The following is a 21549-nucleotide window of genomic DNA, read 5'->3' on the forward strand; positions in this document are numbered from 1 at the left end:
CTGTTGTTGTAGGCATCCCTTGCCTGGATTAACACAGTAGCCAAAACCTCACCAACTCTCGTGGACTTATGCTGAAAATCACTCTCAATAAAGTATTTTACGGATAGAAAACTGAAGAAGGAGCAGTGCAAGTCTCATGGGAAGCCAGTGAAAATCCATTAAATTTGTGTCAGGGAATGCAGACCTGTTATGTCAGTAACATGGCTGGGAGAGGTGGATGTTCCTTTGAAATGCTAAACGGACCAACCGGGGCAAATGCAGGTCAACCAGCCCAAGCCCTACTGCTGCAGCTATTCCTGCTAGCACTGCCGTTCAGGAACCTGGAGACACAGCCCACGAACTGGGGAATAGGATGCTGGACTACAGGTCTGCATCACTGGAGTCAAGAGGGGCTGCAGCAAGGACACAGGGGCTGTGGGTGCCAGAAAGCCCTGCTGTGTGACAACTGCTCTCTTGGATGCATGTTACATCCCAAGGGGGTAGGGGACCCAAAAAAAGCTACACGCTGAGATCTCTTGTGCACCCAGGTTGACGTCTTTTACACTTACCCACAGGGAAAAGCTGAGTATGACCTTGCTACGCTCTTGCGCTGCATGCAGCAGGTTTCAGACCTCCTGAGAAACGAGGAGGTCTTCCCACCCACCCATCTCCCAGTGCCTCTGGGGAAGAGCAGACCCGTAACGCCCAGAAACTGCTGAACAGATTGGCACTGTGAACAGTACAAGGTGTCATTATCTGCCAGAGGGAACTCAAGAAATCCATGGGAGAACTGAAATTAGCCAAGCACCTTATCTCACGTGCAGCTGCGATAGTTCTCCCACCCTGTCAATGAGTGACAAATAGTTTTGCTGAGACTTTTTTATGGCGTTGGGTAACCCCTGATCTCAAAGTCCTTCCAGGCATGGCTGCTCTCAACCTGAGCGCCGCAGACCTGCAGGAGAGCTTCTCCCCAATATGCTATGCTCCTCAGAGGGTCACCAACTGTTTGCACTCTTTTCAGCAATCCTTGGCAACCCTGCTGAAAGCAAGAAAAAAAATTTCTGCCTTCATCATTAATAATACGTCATACTGCAGTAATATCTCAATTGCTTTCAGCAATTGTGTTCCATCTCTACACAAAACTCTTAACCAATTACTGTGCTGTGTAATCATGAGCGTTATTAAGCACAAATAGCCAGTACCAGACAGGTAATAAAATGAGCAATGAAATACTTAGTGCCATGTACTATTATTAACAAACAGAATTTTATATTAGGACGACAATTCGAGACTTTTTACTCACTTCCAACAAATACGTAGGTTCATCTTAAAATGAGTATAGATGCAATATTCTTTCAATATACAGTATGTTGTATTAAAACCATCACACTCTTCATTTCTTCCCATTCTAAATGAATAGCTTCCTTTTTTCATGTTTAGTATAACCGCATTACTGAGCTTTATTTTTATTTTGAAGGAAGCTGTGAAAACAGTAAGTGAAAAAATACTGACTAGAAAAGGCACTCTGTATTGAGTGTTTTAAATAAAAGAAAACTTAACATATTTTGACACTGATGCATGCTTTTTTTAACGTCCCGCAGCTGGCAATACTGCAATATGCAGGATGTTGCACCTACAGAAGACGATTCAAGGGAGTTCTTTCCACTGTCTTCCAGAAGTCTATTGAAATCCAGTGGTTGACCACTAAACTATAAAATAAAATTGGAACTGATGCAAATTTTTAAACACTGAAAGTAATGATCCATTTGACTAGATCACCTAGAGGTGATTAAATTGTTAGTGGATGACCTTCTCAGTGCAAAAATGGAAATGGAGGAACAGGTAAGACTGTAAAGTGCGAGGGGTCAGCACTAGCAACAAAATGCTCTGCTGAAAACTGGGAACTTGGAGGCTGAAAGCAACAGAGAGTAAGAAATAACTGAATATGCAGTAGCTAAACTTTCACTGATTACAGGCTACCCACAGGCTGAGACCATACAAAAACCAAGGGCAATCTTGGGTTGTACTAACAGATGTTTCTAGAAATGAGGGGAAATCCAGCTGTTCATGTCATTGTATATGATACTACAGGACACCATCATAATACTGTGTATTGTTCATGCCATCCTCATTCAAGAACAATAAGCTCAAAGAAACACAATGAAGCAGCACTATGCTGGTGTGAGAAATGATGAGCTGATCTCATGAGCAGAGAGAAAAAGATACTGGCTTGGGAGTCAAGCTTTAGCTTTTAAAAAAAGCAAGAGGAATGTAATTGTTGTCTGTAATCCTTCAGGCGAGTTATAAGCAGAGTGCCAGAAAAACTATTTAAGTAATGCTGAATGATCCTACAGTAAAAATTAGACAAAGTCTTGGAACAAAATTTTCTAATTGTTACTTGAGGCAAGAACTTACCTATGATAAATATGCCAAAGAATCATGTGTTATACAGTATTCTGCAGAAGACCTTCCTCTCCTGTATTTTACAATTACATGACTTAAACTGATTTCTACAAACAGCCTTGGGAATACTACAGGGAGGAGGACTAGCAGAGGCTGGCCTTGGAATGCACTATGCCAGGACTCATACCCTTTTCAAAGTCCTGTTTCATGTCAGCTGCAAAAAAGAAAAGTTCAAGTGCTGCCTATATTAAGACATTTTCTGTTTATATTAAGGCTTTTAGTAAAAGTGGGTATGCAGATAGACAGACATTCTTCATGTGCTTGCCAAAGCACAGGAGCTGTAAGCATGATGAAAGATGTCCGCATTTGTGAGCATGCTTCCTTGATTTTGCAACAGCGTATTACTTGTTTTCCATTTTTACTATGTAAGCATACAATAGTCCTTATGTGGCTGAATGGAGGGACAGGTATTTCACTGGCCTCTTGTACAATCAACACCAAACTAGTGGCGTGTTTTACTCCAAAGTCTGAGGGAAATCCTACGACCTTTGTGACATACAACTGTGTCAAAAAATGGCTGGGGAATTGCTGTGAGGAAACCCCATCAGAGAGCTAGCAGCAGCATGCAGAGAGGCCAGGGTCTGCTTCTTTGTTAAATCAAAGCGTAGAAGCCAGGAGGAGCTGCAATGGCAGAGGATCCCTCTGCCAGCTCCATGGCCCAACTCTGCATTTTATCCTTAGGTGAAGTCTCTACATGTCTGTACTCAGTTGGCTTTCTGGCCTCCACATGCAACACCCACTCATCCCACTGAGACCCAAATCACCAGGTTTGTAGAAGCCTTCCATCCCCTCAACTGAGATCTTGTGAAGCTACTATGAAGAACCTGACTATATAGTCATAGTCACCCTGGTCTTTTCAAGACTGGAATTTGTCTAATTTTATATAGTGGCATATGATTTTTTTAAAAAAAATATTGAAATAATATAGAGTATGTAATTATTAAAGTAAATAAATAAAATAGGATAGAAATCTAAATAGACTCATGTTATAGCCTTTTTCAGTTCCCTTAAGTTGTCATGTTTGCTTAAGAAAAACATTGCTTTGAGTGTAAAATATAAACCAGTATGACCTTCACAGCCAGCTGGAGGTAACAAATCAGTATAAACCTAATTAACATTCTGCTCATTTATATATGTTTTTCTTAAAGAGAAATCTGTAACATCCAACAAGGTTTCACCACGAGTGCCAAATCAAAAAGTATAAATGAATCACCATCATCTCCCCCAACATAAGAAGGACATGGAGCTGTTGGAGCAAGTCCAGAGGAGGCCACAAAGATAATCAGAGGGCTGGAGCACCTCTCCTGTGAGGACAGGCTGAGACAGTTGGGCTTGTTCAGCCTGGAGAAGAGAAGGCTCCGGGGAGACCTTCTAGCAGCCTTCCAGTACCTGAAAGGGGTCCTCCAAGAAACCTGGAGAGGGACTGTTTACAAGGGCATGGAGTGATAGGACAAGGGGTAATGGCCTTAAGCTGAAGGAGGGCAGATTTAGATTAGATGTTAGGAAGAAAGTCTTTACTGTGAGGGTGGTGAGGCACTGGAACAGGTTGCCCAGAGAAGTTGTGGATGCCCCCTCCCTGGAAGTGTTCAAGGCCAGGTTGGATGGGGCTTTGGGCCACCTGGTCTAGTGGAGGGTGTCCCTGCCCATGGCAGGGGGGTTGGAACTAGATGATCTTTGAGGTCCCTTCCAACCCGAACCATTCTATGATTCTATGATCTACGGAGAAAAACTGAAATATGTCTCAGAAAACTATTGATTGCCCCAAACTACACTGAATGAGTTCCAAATGCATCTATGCCAAATGGTAACAATGATTTTACTCAACAATTCTGCAACATAACACTACTGTATTCATTTTTTAAACACAGAAAGGATTGCTCTCTGACACAAGTATTTTAATGATAAAGAACTGTCCAATCTGCTTTAAATCTCTTTATCTAGATCATACAAACATGTAACATGAAGAATTATGGTCTATGAACTTAAGGGGATTACTCAATGGCATGAAGTTACTCACTGCTTAAATTCTGGCAGGCTAATGAAGAACTTTAAGGAAAATGTATTAATAAAAATCCTCGTTAAAGACTAATTCTATTTAAAGGATTTTACTTTTGCAAAAATCTAGCCTGGGGATGTTTTTTGGATGAGGTCAGCATTTTTCTACATCTGATATATGATTTGAACAGATACACAGCTGCTGCATAACCACTCTTTATGAATAGTTCCTTCTGTCAGGATGCTATCAAGGATCTTGTCTTGTTTGATTAGGCCTTGTTAAATGTTCAAAAGTAGATGAGCTTTGAAAAGATAAATATTACAGAAGCATTCTTCCTCTGCTCTTAAGATTAAATGGAAATTTTTCTTTAAAAGAATAAGTAAATCAATAAGGAGCCCAGAGAAGTTCTGCAGCTCTACTGAACAGCTTGCTCCTGTTGCTGGGCCATGTGTTTGCCGTTTCTCATTTTAGGCAAAATTCTCTCTCCACACATGCAGAAAGCTTAGTAAACAGGTATTTATGTGCTCTGACAAGAAAGTCAAACTGTGACTTCCTACCTCTTTAATAACTCAGAACATGCACTCTGACCCTTATTCACCAAGTAACGGCTTTACATATGTTATCAGCCTCAGCTGAATGTTGGTAGACTTAGACTGCAACAATATGGTTATGTTTACAGCATACTCCAAACTCTGGGTCAGGCCTGGACTTGAATCCAAAACACATGTTGCACAGACAGGTAGGGGTAGGCTTTAGATGGGCAACAGGACAAGCGGAGGTGAGAGGTTAGGCCTGCACTGTGCCTTCACACAGACTCAGATATTCACCTACCATCGGTGTAAATGGCCCAACACTGTGTGTTAATCCTAAATCCAATTCAGTTACTGAATACGAGCCTTGACATTACCCGTCCTCAGGCAGGATCTGTAGGAGCCTGGGTATGGTTGGTCCTCAGCTGGTGTCAATGACCACGGCTGGGCAGATGGACCAGAGGCACTTCTTGTTGTAAGTACCCAGACACATGGAGGCATGCTACAGGGCATGACAAGGTTTAGTCCATTGCTCGCCCTGGCTATCAAAGCACAATACAAACACTGCCAGTGAGGTCTTAATTTGAACGTAACTATAATGCGCTTTCTGAATGCTGAACTATACAAGACTTCAGTCCGTATGGAAGTAGGCTGTGCATATGTGAACTGCTGAAACTGCAAAAGGTTTATGGCCACTGAAGACATGAAATCATTGCTCAAGTGGCCAACACCTTTCTGAGCCTTTTTCCACAGGTCTGTCATTTTCTGAGGTGGAATACCAATATTTTACCTGAAAAGATGTGCTGTGTACAGTCTGCAAGCAAAATGTCTCAATTTCCAGTCCACTGGAACCTTTCCTTAGCCATTGTATGTTTAAATAAATTATTCTCTCCATGTTTATTGTGCTTCTCCTAAACAGTTTACGCAATTCTTTTTTCTTCCTCCTTTGCCCCAGTAATGTGTTTCCCAAGAGTACTGTTGTTACTGGCCTCATAGAAACTCAGATGTTCCATATTCATCAGAAAAGAAATCAACACAGAGTACAAACATATTTCATGTGAAATTATGTAGGATACACTGTTTCAGCTGGTGTTGATTTACAGATTTAACCAAAATAAGTCATGTGAAGTTCTTAATATATTAGTTCGGAGCAGCTCTAGCCCCTCTGTAGCCAAACAAAGTGAGTGCAAGCAATTATCTTTCAACCACCACTGTTTGATTCATTACAGTAGGCTCAAAGTACAGCACTTGGAAAAAACATCACTTTACAGAAACCTAAAATGATTGGATTTTCCCCCATTATTAAATATTTTTAAAGGATCTAGGTCTTGCAGCAATGTGATAAAGCACAACGGCACACAGAGAAAGCAATAAATCTCATTGCTTTGAACATGTTGAAAGAAATACTACTATTTTCAAAAAGGTGGGGTAATGGTTGGGCACATGCCTGATTTAATCACATCTTTGATCACATCTGTAAAGGCAAGGGAATATATCTCTTTACCTTCCAAACGGATTATCAGATGAGACATACCCCTCCAAGGGAAGACAGTGGTAACAGTTCCAATACCTTCTTCCCTCAACACAGGACTGAAAATCCACTTTCCACAAGCAAAGCTGGAGCTGCGGGTCTATGGAAAACCAGGAATTTATGCACACAAATAAAACTCCCAAACTGGGCCATTTGTGCACAGTGTGAGAGGATCTGAGAGTGCTCGATCCATTTGGTCTATCGTGCAGGCAGTGAGAATGGAGGAGCAGGTGGTTTGTCCTGAGATTACTGTTCCTCTTGCAATGCCAACATGACACAGCCAGCAGGATTTCTGGCACTAACGTGATCTCCTGGCCTTCCAGCATGTACTATTACGTACACTGCCCCAATCTTTTCTCTGTTCTCAGGTTTAAGCTGAAGGAGGGCAGATTTAGATTAGATGTCAGAAAGAAATTCTTTACTGTTAGAGTGGTGAGGTACTGGAACAGGTTGCCCAGAGAAGTTGTGCATGCCCCATCCCTGGAAGCGTTTAAGACCAGGTTGGATGAGGCTTTGGGCAACGTGGTCTAGTGGAGGGTGTCCCTGCCCATGGCAGGGGGGTTGGAACTAGATGATCTTTAAGGTCCCTTCCAACCCAAACCATTCTATGATTCTATGATCGTTCAAGGGCTGATATAAAACCAGTATGTCCTAATTATGCGCACTTTGGTTTCTGTTCCCAAGTTCTTAAGAAATGGATCTACAGATAACCTCACAGACACCTTGAAAAGCTCTCTTGGTGGGATGAGTTGTGATGGCATTTCATGAATCTCACATGATCTGGGGTAAAAGAGGAGGGCCACAAAGTTGATCAGAGGGCTGGAGCACCTCTCCTATGAGGACAGGCTGAGAGAGTTGGGGTTGTTCAGCCTGGAGAAGAGAAGGCTCCGGGGAGACCTAATTACAGCCTTCCAGTACCTAAAGGGGCCTACAGGAAAGCTGGAGAGGGACTGTTTACAAGGGCATGGAGTGACAGGACAAAAGGGAAGGCCTTAAGCTGACGGAGAGCAGATTTAGATTAGATGTTAGGAAGAAATTCTTCCCTGTGAAGGTGGTGAGGCACTGGAACAGGTTGCCCAGAGAGGTTGCGGATGCCCCCTCCCTGGAAGTGTTCAAGACCAGGTTGGATGAGGCTTTGGGCAACGTGGTCTAGTGGAGGGTGTCCCTGCCCATGGCAGGGGGGTTGGAACTAGATGATCTTTAAGGTCTCTTCCAACCCAAACCATTCTGTGATTCTATGATGCTAAAATGCTGATCTGAGTTAAGACAGCGTGGTCAAGGAAACCAGGTTCTCACCTTCACATCTTCATAAAAATCTGTTGAAACTGAGAGATTTCACAAGTTCTTGGGCAGTCATTTGGAAATTGATAGATTTCTCATCCTTACATTTGCTTGAATAGCTGGACATTGTGAAAGGAGTGGTACTGTCAACCTCCACATCCGTTGTACAAACTACCCCAGCTGATTTTGCACTGAAGTAGGGTAGGAAGTATTCTCACAAGCCCTCCTACCAGTGCAACAGAGTGAATAATAATCTCTGGTTACCAGCCAGTAACAAAATGCTGATAACATCAGCTACCACAGCTTAAAGAAAACATCACACTATGCCTTCATGAACTATAGAGTAATTCAGGTTGGAAGGGACCTCTGGACCTCCTTACCCTCACAGTGAATAATTCTTTCCAAACATTAGAAATTCCCTTGCAAATTTTGCCTACTGCCTCTTGTCCTATCCCTGTGCACCTTGGAGAAGACTCCCTCTGTTTCCCTCCACCTTCCAGCAGTAAGATCCCCCTGAGATTCTCTTCTTAAGGCTGAGCAGACCCAGCCCTCTGTATCTCCTCGTACATCATGTGTGCCAGCCCTCCTTGGGGCTTGCTCCAGTGTGTCAATGCATTTCTTGTAGGAAGACACCTTTTTGCTGTCTATTTCAGATAATTGCATAATTTTGAGTAAATTAAGGTTAAGATAATAAGCTTTTAATAAACCTTGTCTTGTTTCTTTTGTTCAGTGTGCTTTTAAGAACCTACTTTCATCGCTTTGTCTAATTAGACAAGCAGCAATATGATAGCAATTGCTCCTATTATGGAGCCATCTTTTTCGTCATGGAGATCTACTTATTAATTTAACCGCATCTATTTCTGTCATTTCCCAAAAGGCTTGAAAGGTCTGAGTTTGTCCAAATGCTAGAGTTTTGAAAATACTTTAACTGTCCACGTCAAGTCTTCTAGCCCCAAATAATTCTCAAAATGGTGTTTGTACTATCTCTTTTGGGATTTGCACATAATAATGCCACTTTGAGCTTCTTCACATCACAATCTCCCTCTGTTTGCACTGACCAAGCAGCAAAATAGCAGTTTAAGCTGGGAGTTACTCTTTCTACATCTTACTAAAAATAAATTAATTTCAGCTAGAGGAAAGTATAAGTTAATTACATCCTGAGCATCAGGAAACAATTAACAGCTTTCTATTATATCACCCTGATTTCTAAGCTATACGATTATATGCTACTGCAGAAAAGGATGTGTGATTATCAAGAGAAGGATCGTTTCTGCAAAAAATGAAAGGAAATTCTTCTACTGCTGACAATCAGCGCTACAAATAATGCTTAGCTAATATCCTTTGAGAAGTCAGTTCCATTATTTGTGATCTTAACTTTGAGTGACGTGTTGGCCACATGCTGGTCAGATCCTCCTCCCAAAGAGGACGAGTGTAACTAACTGCTGGATTCTGATTCCTCAGACAAGCACTCACAGCTTCAGCTTCTTATGAATATTCTGCAATAGTCATTGGAATTAAATTAAAAATCATTGTTTTTACAAACCATTTTGTAATTATGCCTTGCATTTGGTTTGCCTCTTACATCAGAGCTGAAAATGGCTTGAGAAAACACAAAGGAATACGCAGTCTTGCTTTAAGCAGCCCCAACGCTTTGAAGACACGAGTAACAATGTGAAAAGCAACGGGTACAACATATGAATGCTTCTTTTTAACTCCTGCCAATAAACTCATTTGGCCCAATATGCGGGAAAGTGATGCAAACACAGAGCCAGCAGATTGTACAACAGTTCAGCTAAACACTAATGGAAACATTACGGCAATATACCCATTTTGGCAATGGCCCTTAGTGAGAGAAGCAATGAAATAAACCCACATAAACCTCCACAATTCCAAACCAAAGGCCACTGTGCTAGATGGCAGCTGTGTTACTGGGGGGTGGGAGAATATTCCCAAATGAGAGTTGGGCTTGTTCAGCCTGGAGAAGAGAAGGCTCTGGGGAGACCTTCTAGCAGCCTTCCAGTACCTGAAAGGGGTCCTCCAAGAAACCTGGAGAGGGACTGTTTACAAGGGCATGGAGTGACAGGACAAGGGGGAAGGGGCTTAAGCTGAAGGAGGGCAGATTTAGATTAGATATTAGAGAGAAATTCTTTACTGTTAAAGCGGTGAGGCACTGGAACAGGTTGCCCAGAGAGGTTGTGGATGCCCCCTCCCTGGAAGTGTTCAAGGCCAGGTTGGATGGGGCTTTGGGCAACCTGGTCTAGTGGAGGGTGTCCCTGCCTGCAGCACGGGGGTCGGAACTAGATGATCTTGAAGGTCCCTTCCAACCCAAACCGTTCTATGATTCTATGATTCTGTAATATCCATAAAGGATAAATATGGTAGTGTTAGTGCTGCTTATCAGCAGAACTTTGGTCTCTGCAGATTCCTCATGCAATGCACCTCCAGAACAGCTGTACCTCTCCCCCAGAAAGTTCAAATTCTGTTCCAAGTTCTCCTTTCCTATTATCTTATAATTCAAGGCTTCTTCTATGCACTGTCCTTGACAAACATCATCTTGCCTGGCTCTTATCTAGCTGGAATGCTCTTGGAAAGATAGTTTCCACAGCTCTTGATTGCAATCACATTGCCCATCTCTCTGATTCCTTCCACTGCCTCCTCCTCTTCTGTCACAGCAAAAACAATATTACTGTGGTTATCTTCACTTTCAAGCTCCCACCTTTGCTATTATTGTCTGTTGGCTTTTGCTCTGACTGGCCACTTAATTCCAGTTTTGCCATTCAGTTTTAAGTCTTCAAGCGAGCATCTTTGTGCTTGCTGGCTTAGTACACTGGAGGCCCCCTCCCCCAAACAGCCACAGAGCTGTCTGGATGTAGTCCCCCAAATCCTGCCCAGCATTGCTATGATCTCTACCAAAAATGTGACACTTAAGCAGGTGTTGGGCAGGGGAAGAATGGATGAAAAGGGTGAGAAGGGGCTCCTGGGCTGGTACAGCTGTATTTTGACATCAAGGTTGGACTCCACAAGAAGACAATCTCACTGTGAGGTCCCCCAGTAAAAAGGGGATCTGTGGAGCTCCTCAGCCCCTGACCCCAGGCAGCTGACCTTTCATCGGTGCTAGTTTGACGTGACGGTAACCTGGGTGAGTTCCCCAGACCGCTCGTCATGGGATCAGACACGCACCAGTGCAGGTGCACCAGGCCAAGTAGCAGGAGCCCCGGTTCAGGGAAGCTGGGCTGTCCTTTTCTGCAGCAGCAGCTAGACACATCGGCTCAACGCCGCTGTAAAACCCACAGCATAACCTACAGTCCCCTGGTTCTCCACAGAAACCAGAAAACTCTCATCTGCCTGCAAATCCCTGTGACACAACTGTGGTAGCCCATGTAATCGCCCACACAATTGCAAGGAAATGGAGAATTATGGCCTTGTTATGTGAAAACCAGCTTCTGTAGTTGCTCTGAATTAGCAAGCCCCATCAGGCATATTTTTTAATTATTTGTAAATGCACCTTTGAGATCTGAATGCATTTACTGGATTGAGGCACTGTTAAGAAGCAAACTACAAAGACTGTAAAAATATCGGGCTGATAATTAAGGTAGGGGGTTGCATTCTGAAGTAGTGCTGTCACCTTGGTAGCACTGTGATGTCCTGGTCATACAGTTACATAGTACAAATTTCAAAACATATGAAATGTCAATATTTGCCTCTATTCATGCACAATACCCTGAGAAGAGTGCAGAAGTAAAGGTAAAAACCTTGATAGAGAAATAATCCAGGCAAATTGCAAACACAGTTTCTGCTCCTAACACATGTGCATGAGGGATTTAAACTCAACACGGTTTTTATAGTCTGTCTTCTACTGGACTCTCAAGTTTTTTAATGGGAATCCAGCCAATGTTTGACCTACATTGAGTTTAGGCAAATTTAGCACTTGAGGAGGTGGTCAAGCCAACCCAGCAGTGGCTGCTGCCACCGTTCCCTCCCTCTATCCTTGACCATGTGTTTCTGCCGGCTCCCTCACGCCAGTGCTGGCACTGGTCTGCCCTCACGCTGAGCCTGTTTAGAAAGTTAAGTTTTTCTTATTTGACTTCAGCTGCTTTAGTTCCCTGAACTTCTGGCTGCAGACAAACACGCGTGCAAAGTGCAAGGGAAGCGATAAGAGCGGGGCAGTTGGAGCTTGCAGTTAGATCTGCTGTATCAGAAAACCACAGCCTTAAACCATAGTTCAGCGACATGGGTAAGCCAGCACCCGCTCCTCCTCCTGTACTTCTTCAAAGAAAGCTTTTATGTGGTCATGCGGTAAATCAGTTTGTAAAACTGACCCAACTGAAATACCAGCCATCCAAAAGCCCTGCTGATCCCTCCTCCAGTGCAGGTCACCGTAGGGTGATGATCCAGAGATGTGTACGCCAGTGCGAAGGAGGGGAAGCACAGAGGAGGGAACCAGGAGGCAGAAACACCTATGCCAGTGTGGGTACAAGAAAGAGAGGACCGCTGCTTTCAGTGGCAGTACTACTCCAAGTTGTAGCCATCCAAACCGTTAGCCCCTCTCCACTCCTCTAGCTCCAGGCAAACCTGGCTCCTTGCGTAGCTGTACCACGACGAAGAGCCCAGCCGAGGAACAGAGAAACAGATGTAACAGAAGCAGACCTGCTGATGGCTGCAGCCTGAGGAGGCTCCTTCGGCTTCGCAGGTTTCTCTAGAGTCTGAGTGAGCCTGTGACACAGTCTGCGGGTTATCTTTTCCCTTTCTCCATGCTCCATGCAATAAAATGCTTCAGAGTTTTCAAAAAATAAAGGAGCAAGACTGCACATTATTTTACTTCCCCTCCTCCTATCTAGCACTCTCCTGGCAGTGTAGGTTTAAACATTTTATTTTTCTTTAACTCAGACATCATTTTTATTCTTTCTGCTGCAAGGAACAAAAGCATATTCACAATGCAGTCATTTCTCCTTAAGGTCACAGGAAAAATGTGGGATTCAAGGGAAAGGTCAAATCTCCAAACAGTTTAAAAAAATTTTTAAAAAATTTGAAGTCATGACTTTTACAGATATTTATGAAATTGATTAAAAATCAGTTCTCAGCTTTCCTTCTGCTAGCTAGTGGAGGCAAGCTGCCTTTGTAACTGTCTCTCCATTCTATTCCAATACCAATGGTCTTGGTTGAATCAGTGTAACTAAGGATCCTTGTGTGCCTGTGTTCAAATAGGTTTAAGCTGTATTTACTTCCAGTTGTTTAGACATTAAAATTGTTTAAAATATATGGTTTATATGTCCTGCTCTTGCTTAAGAAAAAAAAAAAACAGCAACCCATGACTAACATGTGAAGCGCAACCTTCACTCAAGGAATGCCAGTGGTTAGGCTGAGACCTGAAGTTTTGCAGTTTCTGTCTTTATTAACCTCTAGAGTCTCGATGCAGTTTTTCTTCAGGGACCACCTACATGAACCAAACCTGATTAGCTCTTGCTTCTTACCCAGCCTTTCGTCCCCTTTTCCAGTTCTTCATCAGCTTAATCTCTTCCCACAAAAGTTTATTTTCAGGAGATGACTCTATTCAACCCTGGCCTTGAGCACAGGGGGAAAAAAAAGCTGCTTTCAGTTAGCCAAAGGACTCAAACAAGCCTGCTCTGCCAGGAAGAAAGAGGCAAAAGAGTTAACACAACCACGATACAAGGGTTACAAAAATAAAAAGCAGAATAAGTGGCAAAAAAGGTAGAAGGGCCCAGCCTCAGGAGGGAATGTCTGTTTCTGAGAGCAGACCCTAAGCCAAGAGCTACCACCCAAGCCAGCACTGGGTGCCTGGACATTAGCGATGGGGATGAAGAAGTCTACATCAGGAACTTAGCTGGACTGTGGAGAGGCTAATGTTTGCTGCTGTGACAATATCCTTCACTTTCTCAAGTTTTACATCACAGAAAGCACTGAAATTCTTTAAGTTTTACACTTCAAAAAGTACTGAGATCTACAGATATAAGAAATACCTCAATTAAAATGAGATGCACTGATTCTTCCCAAGTCCTTGTCCATTTATCCAACAGTGAAAGCTGGATGACCCCCCTCCTGGCTTCAGTCTGGTCTCTCCCTCTACAGATGTGACTTTGGAGGGAGAAAAGAGCAGATCCTTTCCTGCACACGGTACCCAGAGCTCCCCACCCATCCCAGCACACACACTACCACCTCTGCATCTCCACACTTGGGAGGTATTTTTCTCTGTGCTCTCAGGTTGCCACTCTTGGGCTCGGTGTCTGACCTCCCAAACCAGAAATCCCAATCCTGACAGAGTCCCACTTTGGTTCCCCAAGTTTGGCAGCTTCACACAGACCTTCCCTTGCCGGCCAGAGCCCACTACTGCTGCAAGAAACCGCTACCAGTTGCAGCCAAGATTTGTGTTGCAAGGACTTTATTTTTCTTCAGAGCATACAGTGCCTACCCCTGCTGGGACTCGATAAATAGCTCAAATTCCTAGGCGCTATCGCTACACAAATAGTAAATAATAATGACAAGTGATAGGAGGACTTCTCTGTCACGGTGCCAGCCTGTGGCCACTGCCCCCACAGGAGCAGGGATCGTGCAGTAAATGCAAAGCTAGATTATTTTCGGAACATTAATTCTGCCTTCCCCGCATGAGCATCAACATCAAAACAGTTTCCTTCACCTGTTCAGATCCTCTAACGTAAAATAAATAAAAAATATTCTTGCACATGCTACATACATCCAGGATCCTTTGCTTGCCTGCTGATCTCTGCTAACCTGAGACAAAAGTTAATGATTGACTCCATCTGGAATGGAATACATAAAATATACAGCACAAACCACTCATACAACATCCGCCTTCTTGTGTACATAGCGCAAGAGCGATCGCTATTTGCACACATGTTGTTAACTACTTGATCTCTGAGTTGTGCTTGAGGAAAGCTGCTGACGGGAATGACTGAATTATTAAAAGGCATAGCTTAAAGGAAAGAACTGAGCAAACAACAGGCTTACATCTTGATTTCTAGAAATGTTGAATACCCACAAATGGAGATTCCTGGCCCAGGAACCATATATACATATATACATACACACATATATATGTATCTGTGCATGCATGCATGCTTATATGTACATATGGGACTTGATGTCATTAAAATTAGTACAAATGGGCAAGATTGAAACATGTGAGAAGGTGCATCAGGTATCAAAGATTCTAAAAAACTGAACATATAAATTTGAGAAACACATGCTTTTTATAAAATTAAAATAATTTATATTAATTAAAATGTATAATTGAAAGTGTTGTGATAGGGTAGAGTTAGTGGGCAACTTCTTGATTTCAGAGCACTTAGTTTTGCAGCTTTACCAACCTTCACTTTGAAACCTTTTCTTTCAGTGTATTATTCTGGTGGAACTTCACAGAGAAGATTGCCAATTTTTTGGTTGCTTGATTTTGGAAAACAAATTAATGAAAGTGAAATTCTTGGGACAGAGAGTTCTGGAGCACTCTGTTCCACAGAGATCTGATGATACAATCATCTCCTGTGTCCTATCCGCCCCAAAGAAGTTAGCAGACAAGCGCCTTCTCAAGTGAGACGACTAAAAACTATTTCTTCGGGGTTAGTTTTGAGCCCAATCAGTAGCTCTTGGCTAAGGGCAACCACTGGTGGAGAACTAAGGAGGTTGCAAGAACAAGGGGCAGGGGGTGGAAAAGCACATCAGCCCTTTAGGTGGAAGTACAATATTAGATTGGCTTCGGCAGATCACAAAGTCTCGTCTTAATGAATTCTGTCTCTAAAAATGGGGTATAGGTTTGTTTAATACCTGAAGACCAGTCAGGACCTGACTTGAGAGGCAGTGACCTCTAGACAATTTACATCTTAAATCCTTATGTTCCTTTCAGAGTATAAGTTTACACAGTCATACTAGTGCATCTCTAGAGTGTTAAGATAGTTTCAAACATAGTGATAGCATTTAATAAATTATGTAACTCTATGGTTAATATATATCTACATTATAGCAATATATTAATGCTAAGGCTGTCTTGATTACATTTAAACTGTTATTGTTATGTGCCCTGGGTTCTTTGCACCTTAGAGTGCCAATGAACTTTTGAACCCACCACTGTGGAAAAGGTTGACTATTTATGGCTCAGAATAAGAAAAGAATTTATGGACCTGTAGGTGCTATCATCCTTCAGAAGTTAATGACTCTGAAAGTTATGCACTCCAATATGTTAAGAAATTTTCTTAAAGTGATAATCTTCCTGAAGTGAGATCTTTGGAAAACCAGTAAAAACTGGTTTTGACTTGTCTTGCAGCTTCAAAATACATAGCTGTTTACCATGTAAAACCTCTTTTGTAAGATGAAACTCATATACAAACTCTGATAAAAAGGCAAACAAATTTCTCTTGAATCATATCTTACATTTTGTCTCTTCCGAAAGAAAGAAAAATCTCTAAGAAACATCCTTCATATTTCCTTAAGCAGAAAGAAAGCAAGAAGATGCTGAATTATAAGAGCTATTCTATCAAAATAATTGGCTCATCTACCAAGTTTCCTAATTATTTACTCAACTATTTAACAGAAGTGTGAATTGGGAAAGGCGTTGCTTCTTCTAAAGGCCAGTGATAGAGAGGTATCCAAAAGTCATTAAGACATTAAAAGACATTAAATGTCATTCAAGTTACACCTACTACAGAGAACTGCATCATATATACAATGGCAACTTCTGATTAAAAAAAAAAAAAGGTGGTCTTTTAATATTGCTGTTGGTCAACTGAAGCCTGAAGACACCCTGAATGACTTGCATTTTATGCAAGAAATGAGGGACTCTTGGAATATATACCAGATTTCAGCGACGATCTGGCATTGAGGAGCAATGAGCAGACAAGGAGGATTTCAGAGACCCCTGGCTTGTAAGACAGGCAGCCAGCAAGTGTATCAAAGCATGCCCATTGAAACTGCTCTTGGTTGCCAGAGGCAAGATCAGCTCTAAGTTAATGCTCAAACCCAGAGACACTTTAATCCTTCTGCCAAACAGTGCTGAAACGGGCACAACCTGTTGCCTTTGACCAGGAGGGAAATGAGCTTGGAATTATTCTGCTTCTGATAAAATTCTTATCAACTTAAGTAGTGCCATTATATGTTCCCGTTATTATGCTTCCAACGATGACTATCCAAAGCACTAAGGCTGTGACACCTTCCTTCAGGCACACCCAGCCAGACCAAGGAAGCCCAGGGACATTCATGTCCCCAGGGCTGCCCCCAGGAAGGTGTTTGCAGCGTGGGACCTAGCGGGGTGGAGGCTGCGAAGGGCTCTCCCAGTCCTGAGGAAGCTGAAGACCCCGTGATCCTCTTGAGTGCAGATCAGTTTCCTCAGGAGACAGGTCCATACTCATCACTTGTAACTTATAGAGCCTTTTAAGGGCAGCTCTGTTGCAACCATCCTCAAAAGAAAGAGCTCACCACTGAACAGCTATAGGGTCTCTGAACCTGCAGCAGTACAGAGGGAAGAGCTGGGGTTTTGGGTGGTTGGAGCTGCCAGAGAGCCAGAGCCCCAGCAGTTTGTCCTTGCAGGGCTGTCGGTGCCTGGAGAGCCCACAGCCAGATCGTGCCCATCCCAGTTCTCGCCTTGCTCTTCCTAAGTCTCCTGCATGGCAGTGAGAAGCTGCCACAGGGTCCGTCCTGAAGTGCCACACGGCTGACTTCTTCAGCTTTGTTTCATGGCTGTCAGCCTGATGATTGAAAGGCTCGCCAAGAGCCAAACTTCAGAAGTCCTCACCAAAGCTGGTGGGTGCAAGCCCAGAGCCAGCGGGTGCCAGCAGCCAGCTCTCCGGGTGCCAGCAGCCATGGCACACACCGAGGCAGAGGCTCCTGACCTCGCAAAGGGGAAACACAGATCACAAGCAACAGAGGGACAGTAACAAGGAGAAGGAAAAAGCTCTTTGGCCTCCTCCTCTCCCTCCCCTAGACAGCATGCACTCGCCTGGGGAGAGGAAGGGAGCACAGGGCTTCCACCCCCACCGCCGGCACTGCCAGTGTGCAAAGCCGGGCTTGCCAAGGTGCTGCTCGGATGACTTCAGCCCCCACTGCGTGAAGAAGTCCCTGCCAGAGGACAGACGTGCAACAAACAGACCGCAAGAACGGGGGCTATGAGGCAACGCGTGAGGCTGGGGTGAGACAGGCAATAGGAACTTTGTAAGGAATTTAAATCAAGTAGCTCTCACAAGTATTTGAGTTTAGACACGTGCTGTTTGGTCTAGTGCAAGAGTGCTTTAAATACCTACACTTGGTTGGTTTTGTGTAAGCAACACCATGCTCACAGTTTCATTTTACACTTTTACTCCAAGGTTCTGTGTTCATCTTGCAGTATGCAACTCTTGCTCATATGCACTTTCACCCAAATACACACATAATCACCTGTCTGGCTGCATCACTCCCGCTGAGGGCTTAGCCTGCATTTGTAAGCATCACTCAGAATAGAGTACTGTACGTTTCCTTGAGTGCGTGTGTGCGCTGGTTCTCTATCATCTGTTTGCCTGCCCCAAAGGCTGCTGAGATAGCCGGTCTTTGATCCTGAAAACCCTCCACGTTTTCATTTAGTCTTAACAATTACACACTTATCTCGGACAGGAAAAGGGAAACTTTAAATGTAGGGTTGGCTAAAACTTGTCTACTGGCCAGTTTTCTATCGCATATTTTGCAGCTTTTATTGTCTGGAAAACTGAAGAAAACTAACCCTCTGCAGAGAGTATCCCAACAGAGGAACAGAACAAAGCTAACAAAAAATTGGGGGAAGAGAGACAATTTTGGGTGCAGTTTCACAAGAAGGTTCCAGTTGACCCAACAGTTCGCTGCTGCCAAAATGGGAGAGCTCACTTCTCCTCCCCTACCTCCTCTTCCTGTTCCCGGCTCCACATTCCCACCACCTATCTTCTGTAGGTTGGGCAGTCAGCAGCTCAAAAAACTAACCTACCCGCCAGATTGCCACATGGGATCTGCTCCCAGGAAGGTGCAAGAAGTATGCAAGCGGCCACGAGGGAGACGGTGGGACCTCACAGCCGGGAGCGGGGAACAGTAACAGCATCAGGGGGAGAGCAGATCTCCCCGTTCAGCAGTAGCCAGACATTATGCAGGCGGAGTTGTTCATGAAACCACAGTTCAAGGAGATCTAGGCCACTTTCTACAGATTCACAAAGGAATGTCTATAGGTAACTTCGCAGGATGGGGAATCACTATTTTTTATCTGTAGATCATCCTGCCCAAAAATAGCACCATGTTTCATCACCTTAATAAATAAGATGACAAATGTTATCCTTGATTGTGAGACTAATGAGCTGATTTTAGGACCCAGATTTATTGACGTTTCCTCAGTCTTCTCCTTAGGAAAAGATAACAAAGCTTTTGCGTTTACATTCACTTCTAGTGAGAGAAATTAGGAATGGCTGGATCCTTATCAGGGACTTCAATGAACAACTTTGCACTAAGTCCACCATGCAGAGCCCGTGTGCCGGTGCAGCCTGTCACCCTAGGTTTCACTTCAGGCTACTTTGAAGATGAACCTCGAGCTTGGAGCAGACACCGGTGTGTACTGGAGCCAGATTGCTAAAGAAACATTTACTCCGCAAGCATGGATATCACTGCTGTGCATCACAAGGTGTCAATGGTCCTTACCATACGGACGCCACCAGTAACAATGTCAGTGTCTGTTCTAGCAGCAATGATGGCACCTCCCAAATCAAGCAACATTTCTATAATTTTGCAGTGTTCATCTGGCATTTGAGCAAAAAGTTCAAAGAAAATTCAAGCAAAAACCACTGGGAAAATATTCCTCCAATCTTTTTCTAGTTACACATAGAACACACAATAATAATAGGATATTTCTTCGTGAATCACAAGATGTTCCATCAACAAACCGAAAGCCTTAAAATTACTTTTTCTCCTCTGTAGCGTATGGGTACAGATGGCACACGAAATACATCACAGAAATTAAAAATTAACTGAGTCAGGCATTTTTGTTAACGGTTTCTGTGCTGCACGCAACTCCAGTCACACAGCACTGTTAATTACTGCTGGCACCGACAGTAGGGATCCCCTTCCATCTGCTGGGACCAGCTGATGCAAAAGAAAAACAAGCCCTTGGACTAAGGAGCACCTCGGCAGGGTCCCTGCCCGGCACCGCTGCGAGAGCCGGGAGCACACACGGGGCGTGCAGGAGCGGTTTTCTGCGCTCTGCTTATTTCTCGCTGGAGTGCTTAAACACTATTGCTTACGGTTTGTTTGGTTGTGGGCTTTTTTTTTAATCTTTAAACATGCAGCTCTCCTTCTGCATCGCCTGATCCGTTGTGGGGTGCAGCAGCCTTTTCTCCAGACGCCTCCTATCCCACGCAGGGCAGCAAAGGTGCCCGGGACAGAAGCCCCCCGAGGCCGTGACTCACCTCCCCGGGGTGGCAGCGCCGGCTGCCACCTCCCCTCCTTCTCCTCCTCCTCCTCCCCCTCCTCCTCGCTGCGGAAAGCGGGGCCGGAGCCCGGGGACGCGCTGGAAGCAAGGCAGGTGCTCCGGTGCAAGGGAAAGCCCGAGGGGACAGCCCCCTCCCCCCCCTTCAGGGGGTTGCCGCTGACCCCCGGGTACGTGTCCCCGGCAAAGCGGGGGGAAGGCACCGCTTACCGGAGCTGCTCGCCGGTGAGCAGGACCTCGGCCATGTGCTCCAGCTCCGCCGCTTTCTGCTGCATGCTGCTCATGCCCTCCTCCATCGCCGCCGGCCTGCGGGCACAGCACAGCCGGGTGAGGGGGGACCGGGGGGACCCGCCGCTCCTCCCCGGCCGCGCTGCCCCCGCTGGCAGCTCCGAGGGGCGCCTCCCGCCCGGCCCCGGCGGCTGTAGAGCTTGTCGCCGGGGGTGGGGGAGACAGCGGCAGCCTCCCCCCCGCCGCTTCAGCTCACCTGAGCGGGGCAGGTCACTTTTCCCCTCGGCAGGCTCGGATCCCCCCCCCCCGCCGCCCCGCTTCCCGTGTTATTGTGTCACAGGCAGGCGGAGAAACACATGGCTGCAGCCGCCGCAGCCAGGCTCGCCGAGGCAGCAGCGTCCCCCCCCGGCTGTCACACGGCAGGGTCGGCGCTGCCTGCCCCCGCGGGAAGGGGCCGGTTCCCCGCCTGGGGCTGCGAGCCAAGCGGCTGCCGCCGCCTCGGCTGCCCGCCAGCCCCGCTGCGGCCAGGGCAGCTCCGCCGCTCCGCTCTCCTCTGCCCCGGGGTGGGAGGGGGGTGAGGGGGCAGAAGGCGGCCGCGCACGGAGGAGCGCAGCGGTCCCCTCCCGTGACTCCCTTCCCGCGGGTGCGAAGTCCCCGCCGCCTCCCTTCAACGCGGGGAGGACGGGCTCAACGGAGGAAAAGTGCGCCCGGGAGAAGCCGGGCCGGCTGGTCGGTGCTGGGCTGCCGGGTCTGGTGGGATGCTGCTGCCGCAGGTCCTGCGCGCTGTGTCTCGGCAGTTATCCTTGGCGATACGAGGCGGGCGCGGAGGGGGGGGTGGGCACAGAGGGAGCTATTGGTCCGGATTTTCACCCTCAAAAACTGCTCTCCCGCCGTGCGGATTTCTGCTCATCTGCTACCCCGGTGTTGTTTTCAGACATTGGTCCCCTGCCCACCTCACCTCTTTGTCTCCAGGCGACAGCGGATGCAGAATTCCTGAGAGGGCAGAGGAGCATTTCTCTCAGCATTTAGTCTTGGCAATGGGAAGTAAAATGCAAGGTCACGAGTGCTGTTTGTGAACATTTTTGATGGGGAAAAAACCCCCCAGCCT

General features: G+C 45.3%; 1 protein-coding gene across 4 annotated transcripts in view; it reads right to left on the reverse strand.

The window, feature by feature from the left end:
• The window catches only part of DEPTOR (DEP domain containing MTOR interacting protein), a 76445-nt gene extending 55179 nt beyond the window's left edge, over positions 1 to 21266 (reverse strand). The window contains exons 1-2 of one of the 4 annotated variants that reach the window (XM_054816129.1): positions 20698 to 21244; positions 20424 to 20519 (exon numbers count right to left, since the gene is read on the reverse strand). In XM_054816129.1, coding sequence (XP_054672104.1) covers positions 20424 to 20509 — 86 coding nt within the window. In that variant the 5' untranslated portion in view covers positions 20510 to 20519; positions 20698 to 21244. Of the gene's footprint in view, positions 1 to 20423 lie in introns of all 4 variants that reach the window. The other 3 variants (XM_054816130.1, XM_054816131.1, XM_054816128.1) reach the window with 3 other exon arrangements.
• Positions 21267 to 21549: the final 283 nt, after the last annotated feature.

Source organism: Grus americana, chromosome 2, assembly GCF_028858705.1.
Source record: "Grus americana isolate bGruAme1 chromosome 2, bGruAme1.mat, whole genome shotgun sequence".
Lineage (NCBI taxonomy): Eukaryota > Metazoa > Chordata > Aves > Gruiformes > Gruidae > Grus > Grus americana.